At 36.4% G+C, this 24,143-nt stretch overlaps 1 protein-coding gene across 3 annotated transcripts in view; it reads right to left on the reverse strand.

Moving 5' to 3' along the window:
• Positions 1-627: 627 nt before the first annotated feature.
• The window catches only part of PLAA (phospholipase A2 activating protein), a 38,622-nt gene continuing 15,106 nt past the window's right edge, over positions 628-24,143 (reverse strand). For 2 of the 3 annotated variants that reach the window (XM_081803042.1, XM_081803044.1), the window contains 12 exons: positions 23,536-23,636; positions 23,324-23,444; positions 20,987-21,154; positions 20,393-20,528; positions 17,892-18,061; positions 14,273-14,430; positions 13,364-13,583; positions 11,188-11,259; positions 7,963-8,031; positions 4,188-4,289; positions 2,649-2,813; positions 628-1,363 (listed from right to left, as the gene is read on the reverse strand). In XM_081803042.1, coding sequence (XP_081659168.1) covers positions 798-1,363; positions 2,649-2,813; positions 4,188-4,289; positions 7,963-8,031; positions 11,188-11,259; positions 13,364-13,583; positions 14,273-14,430; positions 17,892-18,061; positions 20,393-20,528; positions 20,987-21,154; positions 23,324-23,444; positions 23,536-23,636 — 2,048 coding nt within the window. In that variant the 3' untranslated portion in view covers positions 628-797. The remainder of the gene's footprint in view (positions 1,364-2,648; positions 2,814-4,187; positions 4,290-7,962; positions 8,032-11,187; positions 11,260-13,363; positions 13,584-14,272; positions 14,431-17,891; positions 18,062-20,392; positions 20,529-20,986; positions 21,155-23,323; positions 23,445-23,535; positions 23,637-24,143) is intronic. The other variant, XM_081803043.1, reaches the window with a different exon arrangement.

A 24,143-nucleotide genomic window follows, 5' to 3' on the forward strand; every position in this document is an offset into this window, starting at 1 on the left:
CCAATAACATTGTTATTGCTTGCACAGTTGCTTGATAAAATTCACATTTCAAATTCCCTTTGAGACAATGGAAATGACCAAAAATAAACTAATATCAAAACTAGAATGAATAATGAAGTTACCTCAAATAGGGAGAGACAAAAGAAAATGGATCATAAGCCTGGAGTTAATTTGGGGTCTCATCTGTCTGAACTGGTAACAACCTAATGCAGCTTAGTAAGTTGCTTTTCCTTCATCTAAAAATAAGCCATCAAACATAATTTCTATTTACAAGTAACTTAAATGAAGAAATTATATCTTTTTGATATATGGAATAATTTATAACAAACTTAATTTTTGAAAATTCTAAAGTACTTATGCTAAAATAAGACCTTGAAATGTATCAGTGCTGTTGAAAGAATCAGCAATGAAAATGAGTAGAGCAGAAGTTAAATAAAAGACAACCCCTGACAAGTAACAGTTTAGGGTATATAAGTAGTAGAAGCAGATTATATAAATAAACATTCTTATCTTATGTGGCAAAGGTATGAACATTATGCCACTGTAGCATCTGTGTTGTTGATTTTAGCTTATTCTTGTTTCTAAACTCCTGAAAACTTACCCACATCACACAGGAAAATCTCACAGTTCATCAGTGCAAAAATTTTATTTCTTCTTTATCTCCTCTTACCCCCCACTTTACAAGATCTGAAATTTTACTTAATCCACAGCCTTTTTTTTTTAACCATCTGTAATCAGTCATGTAAAACGTGAGAAAAAACACTAATCAATTTAAAATCTCAGCCCCGTTCCCATTGTTACAGTAAATTTAGGATAAGTCTACAGCATTCACTTACTTTAGCTGGTTCTGATACTGAGGCATACTTTTTTATTTGAGAATCAACACCTAAAGACTTGGCTAACTGTACAGCATTTAAATCATCACTGATAAGTGTCCCAAGAGCCACAAGGAGTCTAAAAGTGGCTTCTAGGTCTTGTACAACTTCCAAGACTGTGCTAATTACTGATAAGCATTGAGCTTTCCCTTCAATGTTATGGTCTTTATGAAAACAAACAGAATAGTTCAGGGTCAGTGTAGCCAGAGCAATGTGAATGTTCTTATTGCTCCCTGATTTCAGTTCTATTGCATGAGACATTAGTGATTCCCTCTGGGACATCATGAGCTTTTGTCCTGCCTGGCCAACAAAACAATTACAAAAAGTCCTCAGAGCAAGCAGCTGGTTTGCTGGCTTTCCTTTAGGGTTCAGAAGACTGATAAGATGACTGCTGAACTGAGCCCCTTCCTTTTCATTGCAGAAGTTCTCATTCACACTGGGATGTTTAATTGATAACCGAAGAATGTCAAGTGCAGGAAAAACAATATCTATTAAAAAGAAAAATTCATTAATGTTTATAAAAACCCAGAAAATTCCTATGACTATTACTCAGTTTTAAGAATCTTATTTCATTAACACACGACCATTTCAGAAAATGTTAAAAACCATGTGCCTGCTTTACAAAATATGTATATTTCTAAAACTTTTGTTAATTAATTTTTCATATTTATAGAGACTGGATTTATTTTTACAGGATCATGTACGCTTTAAAGATAATTTAAATGGGTTATTATCTAGCTTGATACATACTGAGTATTCAATAAATCCTAGTGGAATGAATGGGATGGGGACCTTGCTTTTAAAAATCCTGTAAGACCAGAGAGTTCCTATAAGACCAGAGAGTTGAAGAGGAAAAGCTTCTTTTTTTTAAAGTATTCCTTTTTTTTTTTTTTTTTTGAGAGAGCACGCACATACGTGTGACTGGGAGTCGGGTAAGGGAAGGGAGGAGAAACTCTTAAGCACACTCTACGCCTAGTGCAGAGGCCAGTTCAGGGCTAGATCTCACCCTGAGATCATGACCTGAGCCAAAATCAAGAGTCAGGTGCTTAACTGATTGAGCCACCCAGGCGCCCCAAGAGGGAAAGTTTTTTTAATAGAATTCCAGTTGACAAATGCTAATAGGATGCTTACAGGTTGGTGGAGGGCTTTACATTCAAAGGATTGGGCAGACACCATCTGAATGAACCCACTCTATAATCTTAGCATCACTAAAAGTAAAGAATCCAGAAATTATGTGCCCTGTGATATAAAGGTAGTATGCAGCATTATTTATAAAGGGTATTCATCTAAAAAAAAAATTATTGAACCAGAATCTAATTATGTTTAGCAGGAACTATAGAGATAGTGGAACACATTAAGTGATCTGCCAAATTCACAATATGGGATATTAAGCAGGACAAATGATTTTTCTTCTCTAATCAATAGCATGAAAAAGTAATAAGGGAGAGGACACTTTTGGAATTTAAAAGGAATTAAGTGAGTTAAAAAAATAATTAGAGCAAATGGTTGTAGCCTGGGGTTAATAGGTCACAAAACGTTCTTGGGTGGTTTGCAGGGGATCCACAAATGCTATAAAATGGCATATGAAATGGTATATGTATGAGGATCATTACATTCCCTTCAGATTCTCATAAGGCATGTGACCAAATCAAGACTATGAATTACAATTACCCAGGGTAACTTTTACTCAATCTAGAAACACCAGTAATACTGACAGAAATGAAAAGATACGCTTACTGCTTTCTAATTACATTTTAAAGACTGTTTCCATACCTTCAGGCCAGTTAATAGCTTTCCACAAAATCTGAAGTTGCTGGGCTGTGGGTTTTTCTGAAGAACTATTACATATGAGAGACAGTATCTTTTCAAGAAGTATCAAGTCATCCTCAGTTAACTTTTTCTCTTCAGGTGCAGTTCCATTAAGTTCCTTCAGTTTACCTAGAACCCAAACTCAAACTTTCAAAATTCTCTAACTGTAATTAGCCAAATATGATATAAAAATGTCAAAATTTTCAATAAGAGTATGGGGAAGGTAAGACTTTTCATGGCAATTATCAAAGACCATAAATTAAGAATAAGGCCTGTGAATGTTTTTAGTTGAGCACAGTAGAGAAAAAGAAAGGCTACTGTGATGATTTTTATTTTACCTGTTATTTTCTAAGATCTTATGAAACTTTCTGCTTCAAGTAAGTTTTAAAGTAGATCATACTTGTAATCATTTTGGTTTTCAAAGCAATATCATGTCATTATACCCAAGTATAGGTCAATCTTCTATTTTCTCAAAGAAAAAATTTGTAACAACTTTTAGCCAACTTATGTCAACTTATATGACTGTTAATGAATTAACTGAAGAGTTAAATGTCTATTTATAATATTTAACTTATTGACTTATTTCCATATGCACATTTGACATCACATTACTTTAAAAACATATTTAATGGAAATACTGCCTTTTGTTACCATATTCACGAAACATGAATGTTTCATGTTTTCATGAAACAATTTTTTGTTAAAGATTTACTTATTTTAGAGACAGAGTAAGAGACCGGGGGTTGGGGGAGAGAGAGAATCTCAAGCAGACTCCCTGCTAAGTGTGGAGCCCGACATGAGGCTCTATCTCATAACCCTGAGATCATGGCCTAAGCCAAAACCAAGAGTCAGAAGGTTAACCGACTGAGCCACCTAGGCGCCCCTTACCAATGATTTTTATAAATATGGCATAAAGGTTAATTCTGACAACCCCCCCGTTTTATATTGAGGTGTATATGTTATCATATCTCAATTCTCATGAAGTAGTAGTGGCAAACAGAGCTAGGATTCTCTGTCCAAAAAACACCTATCATTTTGTTTTGAGAGAAAAAAGTTAACAGAAAAAGCATTCAAAGTCAACTGAGCAGTTTCATTTTTAATGGACAATTTGAACAGCCTTTTATTATTATTTCTAAGGGCCACTAATTTTTTTAAGAGGAAACTTTTATTGTTTAAATGCTTTACTCATTCGTTTTCATTATTTTTTTTCCTGAAAACATTAAGATCTTAGGGGATTTCTATTTTTCCCTTTTAGTTTTTTTTTTTTTCATTAAAATCATCATAAAGCATTTACCTTATATTTGTATAAGGCTTCTTGAAAGTATTAAGCGTCCATTATCAGACTGTGTATTTGTAGTCGACGCAGTTGTGTAATCCCACAACAGAAGTCTCTATCATGTAAGCACCCAGTTCCTAGCTCATGTGAGGAGGAGAAACAGTCTTGAGTGCACTGCAAAGAGTCTATGGATATGTGAGAAAACTGTATAATTAAAATGCACTTACCTAATATTTGTGTAGGGTTTGCCTGGTCAAAAGTAACAGCCTCTTTTTTAGGGAAATAAATATTCACTGTCTTAGATGCAGCTGATCGGTAGGCACTATTCCCTATTTACAGAACAGAAGATGATGAAAATCATAAGGAGTAGACAAAACTGAGATTTTTCTAATTGTATGACTTTGTTTTAACAATTATTTAGATATGTAACTACAATAAATTTTAGTTTTTGGACTGGGAGCTTAAATGTAAAACAAAAGCCTTTCCATTTCCTATTCTCTACATCTCTCATACTTCTAAGATTCAACCTAATTTACAAAGTTTTAAAAGATCAGAGAGTACATAACAATTATGAAACCTTCCATTCCCATCTTAAGGCATATTGTCTCTTTCTTCTCATGTCTTTTACTGCTTATTCCAAATGATATAGTAGGCATTGTCATTTTCTCCATCATTTAGTTTATTTTTATAAGTTTTATTCAAATTCCAGTTAGTTAACATAAAGTATAACATTAGTTTCAGATGTACAATACAGTGATTCATCACTTCCATACATCACCTGGTGCTCATCACAATACATTCCTTAATCCCCGTCACCTGTTTAACCCATCCGCTCACCCACCTCGCCTCTGGTAACCATCAGTTTGTTCTCTATGGTTAAGAGTGTTTCTTGGTTTGACTCTCTCTCTTTTTCCCCTTTGCTCACTTGTTTCTTAAATTCCACATTATGAGTGAAATCATAAGGAACACGTGGTGTGTATACAAACACACACACACACACACACACTGGAATATTAGTCAGCCATAAAAAAGAATGAAATCTTGCCATTTGCAATGATGTGGATGGAATGAGAGAACGTATTATGCTAAGTGAAGTAAGTCAGTCAGAGAAAGACTAAGGCCATATGATCTCCATCATTTCAATAAATCCCCCCAAGATGTAGGTTCCTGAACGGAAAGGGTCCTAGTCTTTTATACATTTTTATTTCCTAAGTCCCTATTATAGTAACCAAAATGCAGTGTGTCAAAAAAAACTGGCACAGGATGACAATTTAACACAATACATAGTGACTAAAGTCAATTAAAGTATAATTTAAACCTAATTTGTATTTTACCTGCATTCCAAATCTTAATTTAGCATTGGTGGTTCAGTGGTAGAATTCTCGCCTGCCAAATCTTAATTTATTTTTGTTCCAATGCAAAAATTAAGTTATTTCGCAAAAATACATATAAAACATTTTGATTTTCTGAATATATCAGAAACAGGAATAAGGTAGGTAAAGATTAAGTTATGAGATAAATACACAAAATTAATTTTAATTGCTTATAAAGCATAAATATTTATTGATATGATCAAAGATGAGCTAAAAGACATTGCCTAAAGTCCTGGTCATTACAGTCTAGTTGTGGTAAGGAGAATGCAAATCAAATACCATCCAAACAATTAAGTAAAACAAGAAAGAAAAATATAGGGTGCAATGTGAGCTTATCATAGAGTAGGTGATCCAGCAAAGGGCATATGTGAACATCCAGGAAATTTCATTTAATAAATACTATATTACAAAATTAAATAAAAAAAGAAAATGGAGGAAAAAGCCAAACAATAATTTGTGATCTAAATAACAAAGCAAAGGGCTCAAGTATTCTAAAACAGAACAGCATCTACCAAACTCCTGAGGCAGAAAATAGCATGGGACGCTCAAGAAACTGACACAGGCCGGTATGGCTGGGCAGAAAAAAGGCAGAGAGGAAGGTGATACAAGCCAAGAAAAAATATTCAATGGGAAACCATTAAAGGATTTTAATCAGGGGAGGAGTATAAACAAAGTTCTACTGTAAAATGATCGCTGGCTGCAGTATGGACCATGGAGAGACCAATTTGGAGGATATTACTTCATTTGTCTAAGTAAGAGATGACAATAAGTTTGACTAAGGTATATAAGGCCCAGTATACAGTTTTAACCAAACTGTTAAAAACTATAACTTCTGAAAAATGACAGGAAGCACAGTTAACTTTAGACTCTTTTCTAATACAACAGGTATAGCTAACAATTACTAAGTATTTATTCTGTATAAAGTGCTTTATATACATTTTGTAATTTTAAGCTCTTAACTCCATGAGGTAGACATTACTTCAACTTTACAAATGAGAAAAGTAGAGGCACAGAAACAGAATAACTGGCTCAAGGCAAAACACGTAAAAAGTAGTGGAACAGAGATTTGAATCTAAGCATTCTCACGCCAGAGTTCTCAATCTTAATCATTGTGTTATACTTCAATACCACCAGTCAATGTTACTTTTGCAGTGAAAAAATAGCTTACAAAAATCATCACATACCAAGTTAGTTCTTAAGTAGAGTGCTGATTCGTAAGTATATATTTTATTATGGTCAAGAACATATATGTCCCACATATATTAGTCTCTTGTAGAAAATAACAAGTAGGGGAAAACATATGGCAAGAGGTGAACCACAAATTTAGTTCTGCATTTTATTAATAGTCAATACAGAGGGAAGCATGTCTGCCTATATTCAACACTGATGAACAAGTAAGATGTGTCAGAGTCTAGGCAAGATACTAAGAATAAAAAAGAAAAATTAATTGGTCAGGAGAAGGCCAGATAGCATAGGCCTAAATCACAAAAGCAATTTTTTTTCTGGGTCCTCTTAAACAGAACATGTAGCATAGTAAATAACATTCTCTCTTTTTTAAGGTTTTTATTTTGACAGAGAGAGAGAGAGAACGTAAGCAGGGGGGAGTGGCAGAGGCACAAAGAGAAGCAGGCTCCCCGCTGAGCAAGGAGCCCGATGCAGGACTCAATCCCAGGACCCCAGGATCATGACATGAGCCAAAGGCAGACGCTTAACCAACTGAGCCACCCAAGCGTCCCTGAATAACATTCTCAATACATTAAGAATGAACAAAGGAGAGATGCAAAAAAACTCAGTTTTCATAAGGGTAGTGAGTAAACCAGAGCTATGACAGAATAGCAGTTTTCAATCCTGGCTACACATTAGAATCACATTGGAAGATTATGAAAACTACACTTGCCAAGGCCTCAAACCAGAGCAGTAATAGACTCAGTGGGCTTCTCTGGAGATGAGGTTCTTTTAAGTTTCCTACATGAGTCCCATATGCAGTATGAAAAATTCTGAGAACATTCTAAAAGCCAGGTCAAGGGGTGCCTGGGTGGCTCAGTCATTAAGCGTCTACCTTCAGCTCCGGTCATGATCCCAGGGCCCTGGGATCAAGCCCCGCATCAGGCTCCCTGCTCAGCGGGGGGCCTGCTTCTCCCTCTCCCACTCCCCCTGCTTGTGTTCCCTCTCTTGCTGTGTCTCTCTCTGTCAAATAAATAAATAATATCTTTAAAAAATAAAAAATAAAAGCCAGGTCAAGAAGTTTGGTCTTAATCTACTACATGAAAAGTTCTCTAGCAAGAAAAAGATACCAGTTTTCTCAATCTTTCATTAAATAAAAGTTTCAACGAATTTTATTTTATTTTTTTTAAAGATTTTATTTATTTATTTGACAGAGAGAGACACAGCGAGAGAGGGAACACAAGCAGGGGGAGTAGGAGCGGGAGAAGCAGGCTTCCCGCCGAGCAGGGAGCCCGATGTGGGACTCGATCCCAGGACCCTGGGATCATGACCTGAGCTGAAGGCAGTCGCTTAACCAACTGAGCCACCCAGGCGCCCCAACGAATTTTAAAAATGTAAAAAAAGAAGAAGAAGAAGAAGAAGAAAAAGAAGAAGAAAAAGAAATGGAAAGTGGAAAAGTGTGTACCTGTAAATGGATCAACTCCAGCCATGGTAGTTCCCATACTGGCAGACCCTGGCACATAACGACCACCACCTAAAATGTAATAACACATCTAGTAAGCAAAGGTAACTGCAAGTTAAAGTTCAAAATGCTCCTCTCTACATAGAATAACTTATTTTCATTATGAGTCACACTTCAGAATGGCATCTTTATATACATAATAAATGGGCTATAAATTCATTTAGAATAGTACCTGGCATATAGTTGGTGATAAATGTTAGTCTTAAAAGTAATTCTCAAATTACAAAATAAACATTAGATGCCTTATACATTATAATTACAGATGCTAATGAATTGAAAAAGCATTAGTGAATTGGAGAGAAGAAATTAAAAGATTCCCATAATGAAATGTAAACACAGGGTGCCTAGCTGGCACAGTTGGTAGAGCGTTAGATTCTTGATCTTAGGGTTGTAAGTTCAAGTCCCACAATGGGTACAGAGAGTACTTAAAAAGAAAACGTTAAAAAATTAAAAACAATCAAAAAAATAAATGTGAACACTATTCTACTGAAATAGAGAGGATCAGCTAATACATAAGCAAAGAAGAGACTAGGTAAGATTTAGGGATGCTAATGATAATAGCTCTGTCTCATATTTGAGATCCTACTTGTGGATGTCTCATTGAAAATGGAAAGAAAGGAACATGAAAAACCAGTGTAGAGAAAGAATCAGCAGGATTTGGAGATGTTCAGAGTCCTGACCAGCCTTTGTGGGAAGAAGAAAGATGAGCTACTTTTCCAGCCCCTCTGAATTTAATATCTAGGCGTTGGTATAACCGGTGTAACACATACAGAAAAAGCAAACTATACAAAAGAAAAAAAACCCCAAACTGTAGATATAAATAAATTAAAATAACGAAGAACACAGAATAAGAGGCTTTGTTGAGTTTTTACTAATATGCTAGGTAGCATGCTAAGCATCTTTTTAAAAAAGATTTATTATTTGTAGGAGAGAGAAAGGGAGAGAGAGAGTGTGTGTGTGTGTGCGCGTGTGTGTGCGTGCACGCAAGCGTGCCGGGGGAAGGGGCAAAGGAGAGGGAGAGAGAAACCCAAGCAGACTCTGCTGGGGGCAGAGCCCAAGGTGGGGCTCAATCTCATGACCCTGAGGTCATGACCTGAGCTGAAACCAAGAGCCGGCTGTTTAACTGACTGCACCACCCAGGTGCCCTGCATGCTAAGCATCTTATATTATATACTCATTTAAGTATCAATTAGATACCATTATTATTAGTATTTTAGAAGAAGGCTGGATAACTTGCCCAAGGCATTAATTATAAAGGCAAAGTACAATCCTACACTTTTCTAAATGTGGTTCTCAACCACATGAGAGTCACCTGTTCAATATGCAGATTCCTAGGCCCACCCATAATAGCCTAGTGGTTCTCCAAATTGGCTTCTCTTTAGAAACTTATAGGGAGCTTTTAAAGTTACCTAACGGCAAAACAAACAACAAAGAACATTTAATCAGAATCCATGGGTGAGAGATCAGGGCATGAGTAATTTTTACCTCCTCACCAACCTAGTGTATCAGAATTATCTCTGTGGGAAGGACCTTATGAGTTAAACAAGCATCCCAGATGATTCTAATTAACATTAGAAGTTTGAGAAGCACATAAATAAGGAAAAGGAAAGAGAATTAAGATTGACCTTAAGCTGTAAGGTGAACGGGAAAAACTCTTTGCCCCAGTGCTACTGGTAAAATTGGGGGAATATATACTAAAATATATTGAGGGCTTAAATATAGTCCAGGCATTTTGCTAAACTTCACATGTACTATACCATTTAATTTTCATAACATCTCAATATGTAGGTGCGGTTATCTATTTTTTATAATAGTGTGGTTGTTATCCTAGTATGCTATCTTGCATATCTCCATAATCACTGAATCTTCGGAGTTACTGACATTGTGCAACAGTGAGACAGACGGCCCCAGGAGTTCTCTTGATTTTGATGGTATGCTTGAAGCTTCCTTCTGTTCCAAGAAAAAGCTGCTAATGAGATCTGTGAACTACGCTGTTCTAAGTTTCAGGGCATCACTATGTCTGAATAAGCCATCACCTCTTATCTACTCTTCAGATCCTTACTACCTTATTAAATTGCATTATGTCATCAAGGGTTTCCTTAATAGCCATTGTGCCATCACAACATTTAGCTGGATCTTGATAGATGGTGACTGTAGCATACTGGTTACCAATGCACAGGGTACAGCTACGGGGCATCTGGGCCACCAATTCATTCACAGGAGAGAAGAAGCTCACTGAGAGCAATTCACAACTTCATGATAGTGACTGAAGGTTGTGTGTTGATCCAATCTATGGTTTAGACAGGAATCTATGTTGGCAAGGCCAGTGGATACCATTAAGTGCCAAGAATCTCTTCCCAAATTGGGTATATTGTCCGGGAACTCTGGCTGATGATCCAACAAAAGCATCATAAAATACATCAAAAGCTACTCTGAAAACAGAGACTTCTTCAGCTGCATTAAAGTCCAAGCTTGGCAATTTTTTCCCAGTAGTGTTGATGCTGAGGCATGCATACCTTGGTAAATAAAGTCATTGTGAAGAGATACACCAACACTTCCAGGGCTTCACGAAGGCCATTAATAACATAGATTAGAAGACTAATCCTGGGTGGACTGTGTCCTTCCATGCTAAGGCAAAATATGCTTAAACAGACTTCTTGACTGCACCGCTTCATCCAATATCAACGACTCACATGGCTCCTTCTTTGCTTGTGATCAGTAGAATCTCGCCAGTAATAGCACTCATGCTGTGTCTTGGTTGGTGGGTTCCCCTATTATCTAATTTCACAGATAAAAAAATTAGGCTCAGACAGGTTAAGCAACTTGCCAACTTCTCATAGCAAGTAAGTGGTAGAGCCAGATTTTGAACCAAGGTCTATCTGACTCTAAAAACTATGCCCTTAATGACTCTTGCTCTCCTTGCAGGAAGGACCACTGGAGAAAACGATGAGTTCTAATAATATGCTATTTAAAAGTCATGAGAAAAACTACAAAATACTCCAGGAAAAAGCAAAAATTAGAAGTTAAAGAAAAGGAGATCCATCAAAATTGGAATATAGATAAGGGAATTATTAATTATTAGATGATGTCTCCAAAATGTAAAGCCATATAATGCAAAATGCTACACATTAAGTGAAGAAAGCTATATTTATCAAAACTGCATCCCACCTGTAAAAGGATCTGCTGCAGGTAGTGTATTAGAAGATCCTGATGAAGACCCCGGAACATACCGACCACCACCTATGCATGCAAACAAAGGAAAAGCTGAAGTATGCCAAAATTTTGAATTTCATAAACAGCACAATGCTTACATTAGGAGACTCTAAGCTTGGAGAAAAAAATAGAAGAGCAAAGCTGTCACATGACAGTATAACAGAAATTAGTCAACATCTTATAGTACGAAAGACTAAGAAACTAAAATTTCAGTGATTCTCTAAGTTTCATTTTCTCAACTTTAGCACTTTATTAGGTGTTAGCCACTGCCTTTAAATATTAAAATAACTAAAAATTCAAATATAAAAGGAGATATTACAGGTGGTCTCTGACCTAAATAATATACACATGTAATCAGTTCCTGCTGCTATACAAATTCACTAGAATTCCTGCTGTTGCTATCAGAACCACAGGCATCAAATGTTAATCTTTTAGAGAACCCCTGAGTTCATTAACTCATGTGTCAAATAGTGCGTGCAGTGCTGGGGATCCAGCAGGGAACAAGATTGCTTGTATCCACTGAAGCTTACAACCTACTGGAGAAGAGAATTTTTCAAAGGCGATGAATGCCACAAAGGAAAGAGATTTCCATTTATACTTTTACAAATGTGTGGTGTGTGTGAGTGTGTGTGAGTACATGTTTTGTTAGTACCTCTAGGGAAATAATCAGAGGTGTCTACAATAAGACATATGTAAAAAGTACACACAAAAGGATGCTTATAAAGTTAGAGATTCAGAAGAGCAAAAAAAAGCCAGAGCTAAGATTTCCAGATGGAGCCAGCTGCTCTAACATCTGTCTTCTGCTCCACAAAACAGCTGACACAATACTATGATCATGTGTTCACTCTTCTGTACTGTCTGAAATTCTATCAACAGAATACCCAGATAATAAATCCATTTTTTTTTTCTGTCAAGTGCAACTATTGGGAGGGGTTACATCATTTATACTCAGTAGTGAGTCAGTCTGATAATTCTGTTTAAGTCAACATGCAGGTGACATTAGCTTTACTGAGTGAATGAGCAACGGAATGTTCAAATAGAGGAAGAAGAGATAATTTAGTTAGGAGCATGAAGTATCTGTGAGGGAGGAAGACGGGAAGGGATATGGAATCCTTGTAAAACAAGGAAGAGCACTAGCACATGAAAAATGCCGTGAGAAATGACAACAGGAAAATATTAACAATAAGGTGCTAATTTCAGAATTTTATTTAGAGCTGGCCCTGTACCTGAGAAAAAAGGAAGCATTTTATTTCCTCCTGTACCATGGCCTCAGTTCCCAGGACCCAAAACTCAGGCTAGTACAACTAGTATTATAATCCATTTCCTAGGAAAAAGGACTCAGACTAATACTACTAGGATTATAATCTATGGACTGGTCTGAGAACCTAATACCATTTATAACATTTTTTTTTTTTTGCCCTTCCCTGCCTCCCCTCAAATCCCCATTTAGAACATTTTAGACACTATATGTTATAAACAATTGACTTAAAAATGTGGAATACAAAGCACATGTAAACTCAAACTACCCATAATTCAATCCTAGATTTGATGCCCAACTAACCAATTTAGCCTCATGTGAAAAGAATCTGTTTACTAAAATTCACCAAAACACGTATTTTTAAAAAGGAGTAACTATATAAAGGAACTTCTGAGTTTCTTTTCATTTCATATGACTAAATTAAATTTTCGTGATTTAGTTTACAGTGTGGCTGTATTTTTGAAAGGGAAAAGGGGCACCTGGGTGGTTTAGTCAGTTAAGCATCCAACTCTTGATTTCAGCTCAGGTCATGCTCTCATGGGTTGTGAGACAGAGCCCCGCATCAGGCTCAGCATGGAGTCTGCTTGAGATTCTTTGTCTTTCTCTTTCTTTGCCCCTCACCCCCCCCGCATGTGCACAGTCTCTCTCTCTAAAATAAATGATAAATAAAATCTTGAAAAGGAACAACATATAATTGTTTCTATAAATACAGAATTACTATATGAATTTAAAGTAAAAACCTGCTATAGATCTTAGATCTTGGTTTTTATTTAAACAGCTAATCATAATGGATGTTTAAACACATCAAAAGCAAAAAAAAAAAAAAAAAATCAACCAACATTGTTGAAAGTACAGAAGACTTTCCTAACTTACCTGTAAAAGGATCTGAAAAACTGGTATTCCCAAGTCCTAACATTTGACCTTTTGTGTTATCAATAATAAATTTAGCCACCTGATCCAAAAACATGGGATTCAAATCATTCTTCTGTAAGAAGTTGTATGCAGTTAACCAGGGATCATCACTGACGTTATATGGCAATTTATATGATGGTCCACCTTCATTGACATCAATTGAGAAAACATAATCAAATTCCTTCAATAGGAATACAAAAAGGAGACAAATGATTACTAACTTATCTGTTCATATTAATGACATATATATCACAGATGTTATATGTCCTTTTTAAAATAATTATTATAACACTTAAACTTTCTCCAAAATGCAATGTTAAAATCTTCCACTTGGAATATGATGATTGATAGCAACCATCTACATGTGCTGCAAGATCAGCGTTTCACTAGGGGTGGAGGCAGGGGATGTATTACAACTACACAATTAAGGCCAAAGGAGGGTTTCTAATTGGTTGATCTCAAGGCCAAAAGTATTAGCTGTTACCATGCCCCACTCAGCAAAACATGCTGGCATTATAAGCACTGCTCTGTAGGGGCCCTCATATCTTGTCAAGTTAAATATAGTGAGGCACAAAGCATTAGGTGAAAGGTGGCACAGAAGCTCCTAATCCAAAATGGTTGGGAACAGTTTACGTATGGTAAGTACCCAAAGACAAACAGTGGCTAATCTATTAAATGCAGCTCCCCTACATGGAAAGAACTTTTTTACAAATCAATTTCCAGGCAGGGAAAAGAGGAAATCTCTCCATAGAAACGAATTTTTAAATGTCAAACACCAATGAAAATTTTATTAGCATGGGGAAAAGGGAAAAGAAAACCTTTGTCTAATGCTTTAAGATAATAGTAATTAGAAAGTAGAAGTTGACATACTTTCCCTTCATATAAGACTTTTCCAGATGTTTGCTGATTAGCACCAGATGAGCCAACAACATCACCAATTTTTATCCACCTCCCTTCACTAACACTCCACTGATAGGCTTCGACTTTCTCCCCATCTCTGATTAGGCGAGTCTGTCCTTCTCTAGTACCTTAAAATAGAACATTTAAGAATCAAAGGTAGAATAGCAGAGTAAAATTCAAAGCCATTTAGATTAAAAAAATTTAACTTTAAAATTTATACATAAAACAGAATATGTATTTGGTTAAATGAAAATTTTATTAAAAGATTTTACAATGTTACTCCACTGCAAAGTGGCCCAAAAGAAAATAATGGTTAAAAGGAACCTATATAAACAAAGGAAGGTTAAAAAAGTATGTTTCTACTAGAAAGAAGCCAGCTCACTAAAAATAAAACAAGTTTTATTACTGAGTATCTTCTGACAACATTTTCACTTTAGTAAATGACCCTCCATTCTTCTAGCTTTTCAGGCCACAAAGTACAGAAGAGTCTGATTCCTCTTCCCCTGAACTCCATGGTCAATCCTTCAGCAAATTCTATCTGTTCTATCTTTAAAAAAGATCTAGAAAACTATCTCTTCTCGCCATCTCCATTGCTACCCAATGGTACAAGCCACCATCATTTCTCAGTTGGATGGCCTCCTACTCTTGCCCTGGAACTCCCTAAAGTCTATATTCAACCCAGCAACCATAAAAATTCTTTCAAAAGTTGAAAGCGCTCCTGCCACTCCTCTGCTGGAGGCCCTTCAACGGCTTCCCATCTCTCTTGGTTAAGGCCTCAGTCCTTGGAATGAGGTACAAGGCCAAATATATCATCCTCTCTGACTTCACCTTCCATTATGCCTCCCCTCAACCCACCTCCCCACTTCAGCCATGGAGTCTTTACACTGGCCCTTAATTCTGCCCATGTTGGCAAGATTTGCTTCTTTGCCTCCTTAAGGACTTGAATGTCACATTCTCAGCAAAGCCTTCAGTGGCAGAGATAGCTAGCTGTCTTCCAGAGATTCACACTCCTATTCCATAGGGTAGAGCTGTAGCTGTAGCAAGGTGCAGTTCCTAGATGCCACACGCTGAGAAGTGGTCAGTGGAATCTGACTGGGTGTGATATGAGCCAGTTCTAGGCCTAGTCCATCATCCTCTATCCTCCCCTTTTATTCTGTCTGATGGCTGAATGTCTCTACACAAGAGGACCTTGGAAGCTACATGCTGAAGATGGTGGTTTCCATCAGCCTGGGTCCCTGAGTGGCCACAAGGAACAAAACTGCTCTACAAACATGCTCAGCCTACCTTGCCATCAACTGAGCTTTGAATGTTCAACAAATAAACTTCTCTTGTATTAAGTGACTGAGATTTTAGAATTTATCTGTTACAGCAACTAATGCTATCCTAAGTATTATATATTTCCTGACCATTGTATTTAAAATTACAAAACATCCCAACTCCTGCTTTGTTTCCCATGGTACTTATCATTATCTGACATACTTATATCAATACTTATTTGCTTTTTAATTATCTGTCTCCTGTAGAACATAAATTTATGAGAAGAGAGATTTTTGTTCTTTTTGTTATTTGCTGCGTTCCCCAGAGCTTAGAACAATGCCTGGAACACACTGGGTACTTATTTACTCTGTGTGTGTGTGTGTGTGTGTGTGTGTGTGTGTGTAATGACAAAGAGACTACATTTTGTAAAGAATTGTAAAAATATGGGGCGCCTGGGTGGCTCAGTCGTTAAGCATCTGCGTTCAGCTCAGGTCATGATCCTGGGGTCCTGGGATCGAGCCCCATATCAGGCTCCCTACTTGGTGGGAAGCCTGCTTCTCCCTCTCCCACTCCCCCTGCTTATGTTCCTGCTCTTGCTCTCTCTGTCAAATAAATAAATAAAATCTTAAAAAAAAAAAAAGAATTGTAAGAATATTAAAAACATGACAGCATAATGCATCAGTTCTCCAACTTTTGATTTCAAGATCTCTTTACAGTCATAAAAGTTATTCAAAAGCCCAAAGAACTTCTATTAATGTGGGTTATATCAATTGACTTACTGGATTTGAAATTAAATATAAAAAGTAAAATATGTTCACTTAATGGAAAACAATAATAATTACATATTGAATAATTAATATTTTAATGAAAAATAACAGTTTTAGAAATTTACTGAGAAGACTGGCTTTGTTTTATGTATTAATAAATCTCTTTACTGTCTCTCTTAATAGAAGACAGCTGGATTATAATACCTGCCTCTGCACTCAATCTGTTGCAATCTGTTGTTTTGTTTGAAGTATATAAAGAAAATCCAACCTCAAGCATATAATTGAAAGAGAAATGACTAGTTTAATAGCCTTTCCAGAAAAATATGAATATTCTACAAATAGTAGGTCTTTAAAGGTTATACTTTAGAATCTGAAACCATATCAATTTTTTATGCTCTTAAACACTGAAATCCATTGGTCTGTCTTACAAACTCCTGATAGCAGACACAAATTTTCCAAAATTTTAATTTTCACTTGAGAGTTTTGAATTTTATCTTTAGCAATAAATACTGTCAGTATTCTCCCTAAAGCGACATGGTCACTTTGTTCTTTTTAAAAAAAAACAGTCTGTTCCAAACCCAAGCTTGGATTACCATAGTTAGTTGTTCTTTGAAATAAATATGGCATTCCATGAAAAAGTTCAGCCTGCAGCTCAAAGGAATGCACAAGTACTTACTCTCGAAACACCATGGTACTTTGGAATACTTTATCTGTACTTTACATTTTGTCAACTAGAATATTAACAAAGACATGCACTAAAGGGTCGAGATGCAGTAAAATTACTTTTTAATGCTTCATCAAGGACATTCTTATGGGCAAATGGCTTTTTATTTTAACTGCACCTACATGCCAGTGAAGAGTACAAGAACTACAAGAACAGTCTGGTGTCACCGCCTTGATTTCTATACTGAGGAGCCAGCAGTTTTGGGGTATTTTTTTAAATCCACCATTGTTTTGGGGCCATAAGTGCAAATGTTAACACAGTAGAAAGTCAAATTAACAGCTTAGTGTTATAAAATTAGTTTGACTTTATGGACATCCTGAAAGAGTCTCAGAATTCCCAGGGGTCCATGGACGAAGTTCTGAGAACCAGTGATATAATGGATCAGGCATGTATCTAGATTTCATTCGAAATAACCACTGTCCTCTGATTTAAACTCAAATGATCCCCAACTCGTTAGGCAGACATTGCCTTATTTGAACTCATTTTTATTTTTAGTCTATACAACCTCTCTCAGAGAATCCAATCAACCAAAAGATATTAAATGAGTGACTTTTTAGTACCTATATATGAGCTAAGTATTAGGAGATTTATTTAAAACAAAAACAAGATTCCTGTTTATGAGGAGTTTAGCTCAAAGTCTTTAAAACTGTGAGACAGAGGCAAGAACATGGTTTCTCACAGTGGTTAAGTATAACAGTAAAAATTCTAAAAAAATCCCTATATGGCAATGAGAATAACACTTAATGACTAGCAAAACAACCTCTTTTTTCTTATCATTCTAATTATTCCAAAAGGCAAACATGGTAGCATTTTTTACTACTACATACACTGAAATATTTACCAGGTTCATTCAGATGTTCCCTCCCAGGAAGCTGCTCAGCATTAATGTCTCCTAAATCACCAGTTTTGGAATCAATGGTTGCCTGAGAGAGTTCTTTTTCAAAAGCCTTGATTTCTTCAGCACTTGCTGTCCGATCCTCTGATTCTGTAAACACTCTAATAATACCATCACTATAAGGAAAAAACAAATTGATTTGAAGTCACTGCCATAGTGCATGAACATTATCACATCTGAATGATCCAAAGCAAAAATAATCTGTATTTGTGAATATGAGAAACATTACTATGTATTTATGGCTGAGTAGAGCCCTATGCTGACTTCACACACTATCCTCTGCTGCTTTCTAAAGCCATGTTTAGGGTAGAAAAAGGATAATTTAAGGGAAAAGTCACTGACAAAGGACAGAGAAATAGATATTTGACACAATTTTGAATTCCAAGTTAAGTATTTACCATCATAAAAATCTAGAGACATAACATATACCTCAAGTCAATATTACATAGGTACGTGAGTATAAAGAAGGGCAGTGGGTTGGTTTACTTTACAAAGGATTCAAACACCCAACATAAAGCTTAGAAAATAGCAAATGCTCATTATCTGTCCATTCAGGAAACAGAGTCTGTCTTTACTCTGATTAACTAGCGATGTAATCCCAATCAAGCAAAAACCAGCCTCGCCTTGGACTAGATGGCAACCCCAACCTCTAGTTTTAGGTAGGAGAAGCAAGTTAGTCACTTTCAAATGCACTAATCCTGCCCAATTCTTCTTTTTTTTTTTTTTAAAGATTTTATTTATTTATTTGAGACAGAGAGAATGAGAGAGAGAGAGCACATGAGAGGGGGTAGGGTCAGAGGGAGAAGCAGACTCCCTGCTGAGCAGGGAGCCCGATGCGGGACTCGATCCCGGGACTCCAGGATCATGACCTGAGCCGAAGGCAGTCGCTTAACCAACTGAGCCACCCAGGCGCCCAATCCTGCCCAATTCTACAGAGAACTTGGTTTCTTACTTAACCTTCCACTAACAGGAACTTCACCTTTTCCATCTGTTTATTTTTCTTCAACTTTAAATATGCTTGGGAGGAAAATAATGAAACCAACAAATCTGCACTTCACCCAGCCAAAAAGTAAATCACCTCCTTTATTAGGCCCTCCATCCCTTATAGCTTCTGCTTTCTTTTTTTCTCCATCTTCCATGCCAGATCCACTGGCATGACTGTGGCGTATCCCCACCTTGAACCTCAGAAGTCTAAAACTGAGGTCCTCACCTTCTATACCAAACCAGTTCTCCCACTTCCCCAATTTTATTAATGCAATCACCAAAAGTGAGAAGCTTTATGCTTTTCTTTTATCCTTCTTCTGATCATCCTTCCTCTGCAATATCTCATATTTTGGCCTCTTATCTATTAGCACTGTGGGGATAACATTTCATAATGGCACATCCCCACTACTGTAACTGCTTTCTAAATTGTTTTCCTTGGGAAGCCTGGGTGGCTCAGATGTTTAAGCATCTGCCTTCGGCTCAGGTCATGATCCTGGGGTTTTGGGATTGAGCCCCAAGTTGGGCTCCCTGATCAGCGGGGAGTCTGCTTCTCCCTCTGCCTCCTCCCCCTCCTCATGCTCTCTCTCAAATGAATAAATCTTTGACAAAAAAATAACAATAAGCACTTATTATTTAAAAAATAAATAAATTGCTTTCCTGCCCACTGTCACCACTAGTTAAATCCAACCTATGTATGTAATTAATTTGCAGGTTATGCTTTAATTATGTCACTACTTCAAAAGCCAGGACCTTTACCTCAAGCACAGAATCTAAAAAATGCCAGCATTCAAGGCTTTCCATAGTTATGCTCTGCTTTACTGCCTTATCACCTTATCAGCACTCCCCACTATTCCCCAGCATGAGTCCTCCACTGTTTTCCTTCATTTCCCACATATATCACTCTCGTGCCCATGCCACACCTTTATTTATACCATTTGTTTTGATAGAAATTATCATTTCCCTTCTTACTCATTATCTTTCAATATGCAATTCAAATTTCTTTTTCTTTAGAAAGTTTTCCCACACTAATCTCTACCTTCTCAAATTTCTTTTGCATTCAATGTTTGACTGCACAACCTGCAGTACAATACCAGTGTAAAATATCATGTATCATTAATGTAAAAGTTGTCATGCCTAGTACTGTTTTTTCAGTCCAGAAATAGACATACGGTCTCCCAATTCACCTGAAGTTCTCTTATGGCCTACCTCTGTGCACTAGAGAGGCTATCAAAGGCCTAGACATTTGATTTTTTTTTTTTAAGATTTTATTTATTTATTCATGAAAGACAGAGAGAGAGAAGCAGAGGGAGAAGCAGGCCTCCCACGGAGCAGGGAGCCCGATGCGGGGCTCAATCCCATGATTCTGAGATCATGACCTGAGCCGAAGGCAGACGCTTAATGACTGAGCCACCCAGGCGCCCCCTAGACATTTGATATTTATTGACTGACTAGAATATAAATACCTCGCACCAACCACAATGTCACCATTGTCTAGAACACAGCAGCACCATACAGACTGAGCTGGAAGTCGGATTGTTTGAGCACATTCCCCATGTTTCCAGATTCTCAGAGATCTGTCTTCTGCCGTTGTTACAAAATCTAAAATTAATGAATATAGGAAAAATTAGTTTGAATAAATAAAATTAAATACATGTATTACATATCACCCTCCCAGGTAGGCATAAGAATTTTTTTTAACCCCAAACTATTTTAAAATTAGTTTTACATTTTATGTATTTGTCTCATATCATATACAACTTCAAAAATCTTTTTCTATATTTCACACTTTACATACCATACACTTTGCACCAATAAATTATATAACGTCTTTCCTCAAATACCCAAAAACTTTTTGACATAACCATCAAATGTGAGTTAATATAAAGATGATCACACAATTTTCTCCTTTACGAGAAGATCCTTAATGAGATAAAACTACTGAATTATTCAAATCACAGTTAGTAAACTGATAATTAGCGCTTCTACCCCCAACACAAGAATGGAATGGAACAATGCTTGATATAAAATGTAAAATTTTTAATATATGCTAATCTTACCTTTACAATTTGGAAAGACAGATATGCTATAAATATAATTGGTATGTCCATAATATACTTCAAGACACTCGCCAGTGATTTGCCACCTTCTAATACTAGCATCATTTGCACAGGAAAGAAATTCTGTTTCACTCAAAATTGCTAAACCTCTTACACAGTCTTCGTGCCCTGTATGAAAGAAGAATAATATAAACCAGTAAGATGGATAACTTCATTGATAGATCTATGCATTTAACTAACATTATAAAACATATCAGTGAGTAGTAATAACTGATTTTCAAAGTAGAGAAAATTTTTTTCTGTAGAAAAGTCTGATAACCAAAATTTGTATTTTAGGTTTGGCAATATTTTTTATTACCAGCCTTCAGAAGTTATTTTACATTTATCTTATCTTCTCCAAATTATTTCCTAAAGCTTTTCGGAAATAAGATTCTGATCCCAACAATTCTTCCTTTTTACCTGACAATTCATTTTCAACTTTTCATCCCCAGTAACAAGAATAATTCATAACATACAAGACATTCAAACATGACAAAGAGGAATAGCCCCTAAATTTCTCAAAACATAATACTGAAATTAATAAGGCACTAATAAAAATTAAGAAAAAATTATTAAACATATTTCAATTATTTAAGAATTTGAAATAAAAACCATTATAGAAAAGTAAACTTTATTAAAGTATAGAAAGAATAGGTTAAGAGAGATTAATTTATCTGAAACCACACACCTAATGGAAAAATTAAAACAAGAATTCAAGTTTCCTGCCTTATAATCCCACTTCTTTTGATCCAACAAATCATAACTTCTCCCGATTCAACCAAAACACAAATATAAAACCAAACATCACTGCTTTATCAGCAGAAACATTTCATAATATATACAAATATAAGCATTAAAATGATACCATAAAAACTAATAATGACCATTTTTTTCATAAGGCAAGATTTTATGGCATAAACTTCATTATTCTTAATTACGTAACTAAAAAATACATATATTCCATTCATAAAAAATTTTAAAATGTCTTTATTTATTTTTTAAAGATTTTATTTATTTATTTGACAGAGAGAGACACAGCGAGAGAGGGAACACAAGCAAGGAGAGTGGGAGAGGGAGAAGTAGGCTTCCCGCGGAGCAGGCAGCCCGATGCGGGGCTCGATCCCAGGACCCCAGGATCATGACCTGAGCTGAAGGCAGACGCTTAATGACTGAGCCACCCAGGCGCCCCTAAAATGCTTTTAAAAACTTCGTAGGACTCAATTTCTTTCAATATAAATTGAGGGAGTGCAGAAGGTATTACTTTATTTTTTTTTTTAAAGATTTTATTTATTTATTTGAGAGAGAGAATGAGAGAAAGAGAGCACAAGAAGGGGGAGCGGGAGAGGGAGAAGCAGACTCCCCGCTGAGCAGGGAGCCCAATGCAGGACTCGATCCCGGGACTCCAGAATCATGACCTGAGCTGAAGGCAGTCGCTTAACCAACTGAGCCACCCAGGCGCCCATACTTTTTTTTTTTTTTTTTTAAGGACAGAACATTTTCTGAAGCTGATGACCTAGTAAAGGAGATCAGGAATCAAAAAAACTTTCCATGTTCAGTATTTGCTGCTTTAGATTAGCTGCTGAAGATTAATAACAATTTGATAACATATATGTATGGAAGCAGGAACACAGTGATGCTTAGTTATAATTTGTCCATCTATAGATAGTTTTATCTGCACAAAGGGACTTCTTGAAGTATTATCCAGACTAGTGATCAACTTTGAAGGATAAAATAAATAAAAGAGAGGAAAAACAACTCAAAAAAATTCACACCAAAAATTTAAGTGCTCCACAAATAAATCAGCAATACCAGTATCAGTCAGCAGATGCTTCAGTGCAGGAGTTATTTAATAGGTGAGGTTCAAAAAGACTACCCATCTAAAATCCCAACATAAGCCTGAAATTTGTTATTACTAAATAATGTACTTCAGTATTCACAGAAGAACTAATGATGTCCTCCTCTATATATGAAATTAACAGCAGTGACCCATCAATAAGGCTTATGCTTGAAAGTTTCACGCTGAACTTGTTAAACCAAGAACAAATTGCATACCATATTATAAACTCATCAAGTAGCCACTGAATAGTCCACATCTAGTTGTTTTATGAGAGGTTTCATTATATCTTTTAAAAGATTTTAAATATTAGTTGTCAGAACTAAGTTACATTACCCAAATTAAATGGTTCAAATACACTGATGTTTTTCAAATACCATTTTCAAGCTTCTAAGCTTTTGAGAAAACACCATTGGAGTGAATATGAAGTGATGAGACTAAAATGTTGTCTACTCTGATCTTACCTGAAAAGGTCCTCTCACACCTCCCAGCTTTCCACAGTTTAATAGTCTTGTCTGCTGATCCAGTTAACATTAAGCCCTGCTCAGGTAAGATCTTTACTGCCCATACTGCAGCTGTATGACCCTGTGAGTGAAATGGGAATTAACCCAAGTTGCCATAGAAATCATCACATTTAATTACTATGTAGGACATTCACACAGAACTACTGCAGTACCTGTAAGGTCATCATGCACTTGTCATTCAGCCAGACTTTTGCAGTGGTGTCCCAGGAGCCACTAAGTAATGTCCCAAATTTTCCAGATGAAAGACTACAAACTAAAGGGGGAAAAGGCATTAGTTAATACAATGTCATATAGAAAAATGTTCAACCTTGCTAGTTATTAGAGCATTGCAATTTTATTTTTTAATTTTTTAAAAAGATTTATTTACTTATTTGAGAGAGAGAATCTTAAGCAGACTCCACACTGAGCATGGAGCCCAATGCAGGGCTCAATCTCACGACCCTGAAACCACGACCTGAGCCTAAACCAAGAGTCAGACGCTTAACCGACGCTGCCACCCAGGCACCCCCAAAGCACTGCAATTTTAAAAACACTTTTTGAACTGAGAGTAATGTGGTCAGTTAAGGCTTAACTCAATGGAGATGAAGAAGAGTGCAGTGATCAAGAGCCGACTCTGGGCCAGAATGTCTGGACGCAAGTCCTAGCTGTGCTATTTACGGACTGTCTGACCAAGGGATAACCTCCGATTCCTCATCTGCAAAATGAAAGAGCAGGATCAAATGGGTTGCACAATGCCTTCTGGTTACAAAAAACTACATAG

Source organism: Leptonychotes weddellii, chromosome 14 (assembly GCF_054177405.1).
Source record: "Leptonychotes weddellii isolate Sample4059 chromosome 14, ASM5417740v2, whole genome shotgun sequence".
Lineage (NCBI taxonomy): Eukaryota > Metazoa > Chordata > Mammalia > Carnivora > Phocidae > Leptonychotes > Leptonychotes weddellii.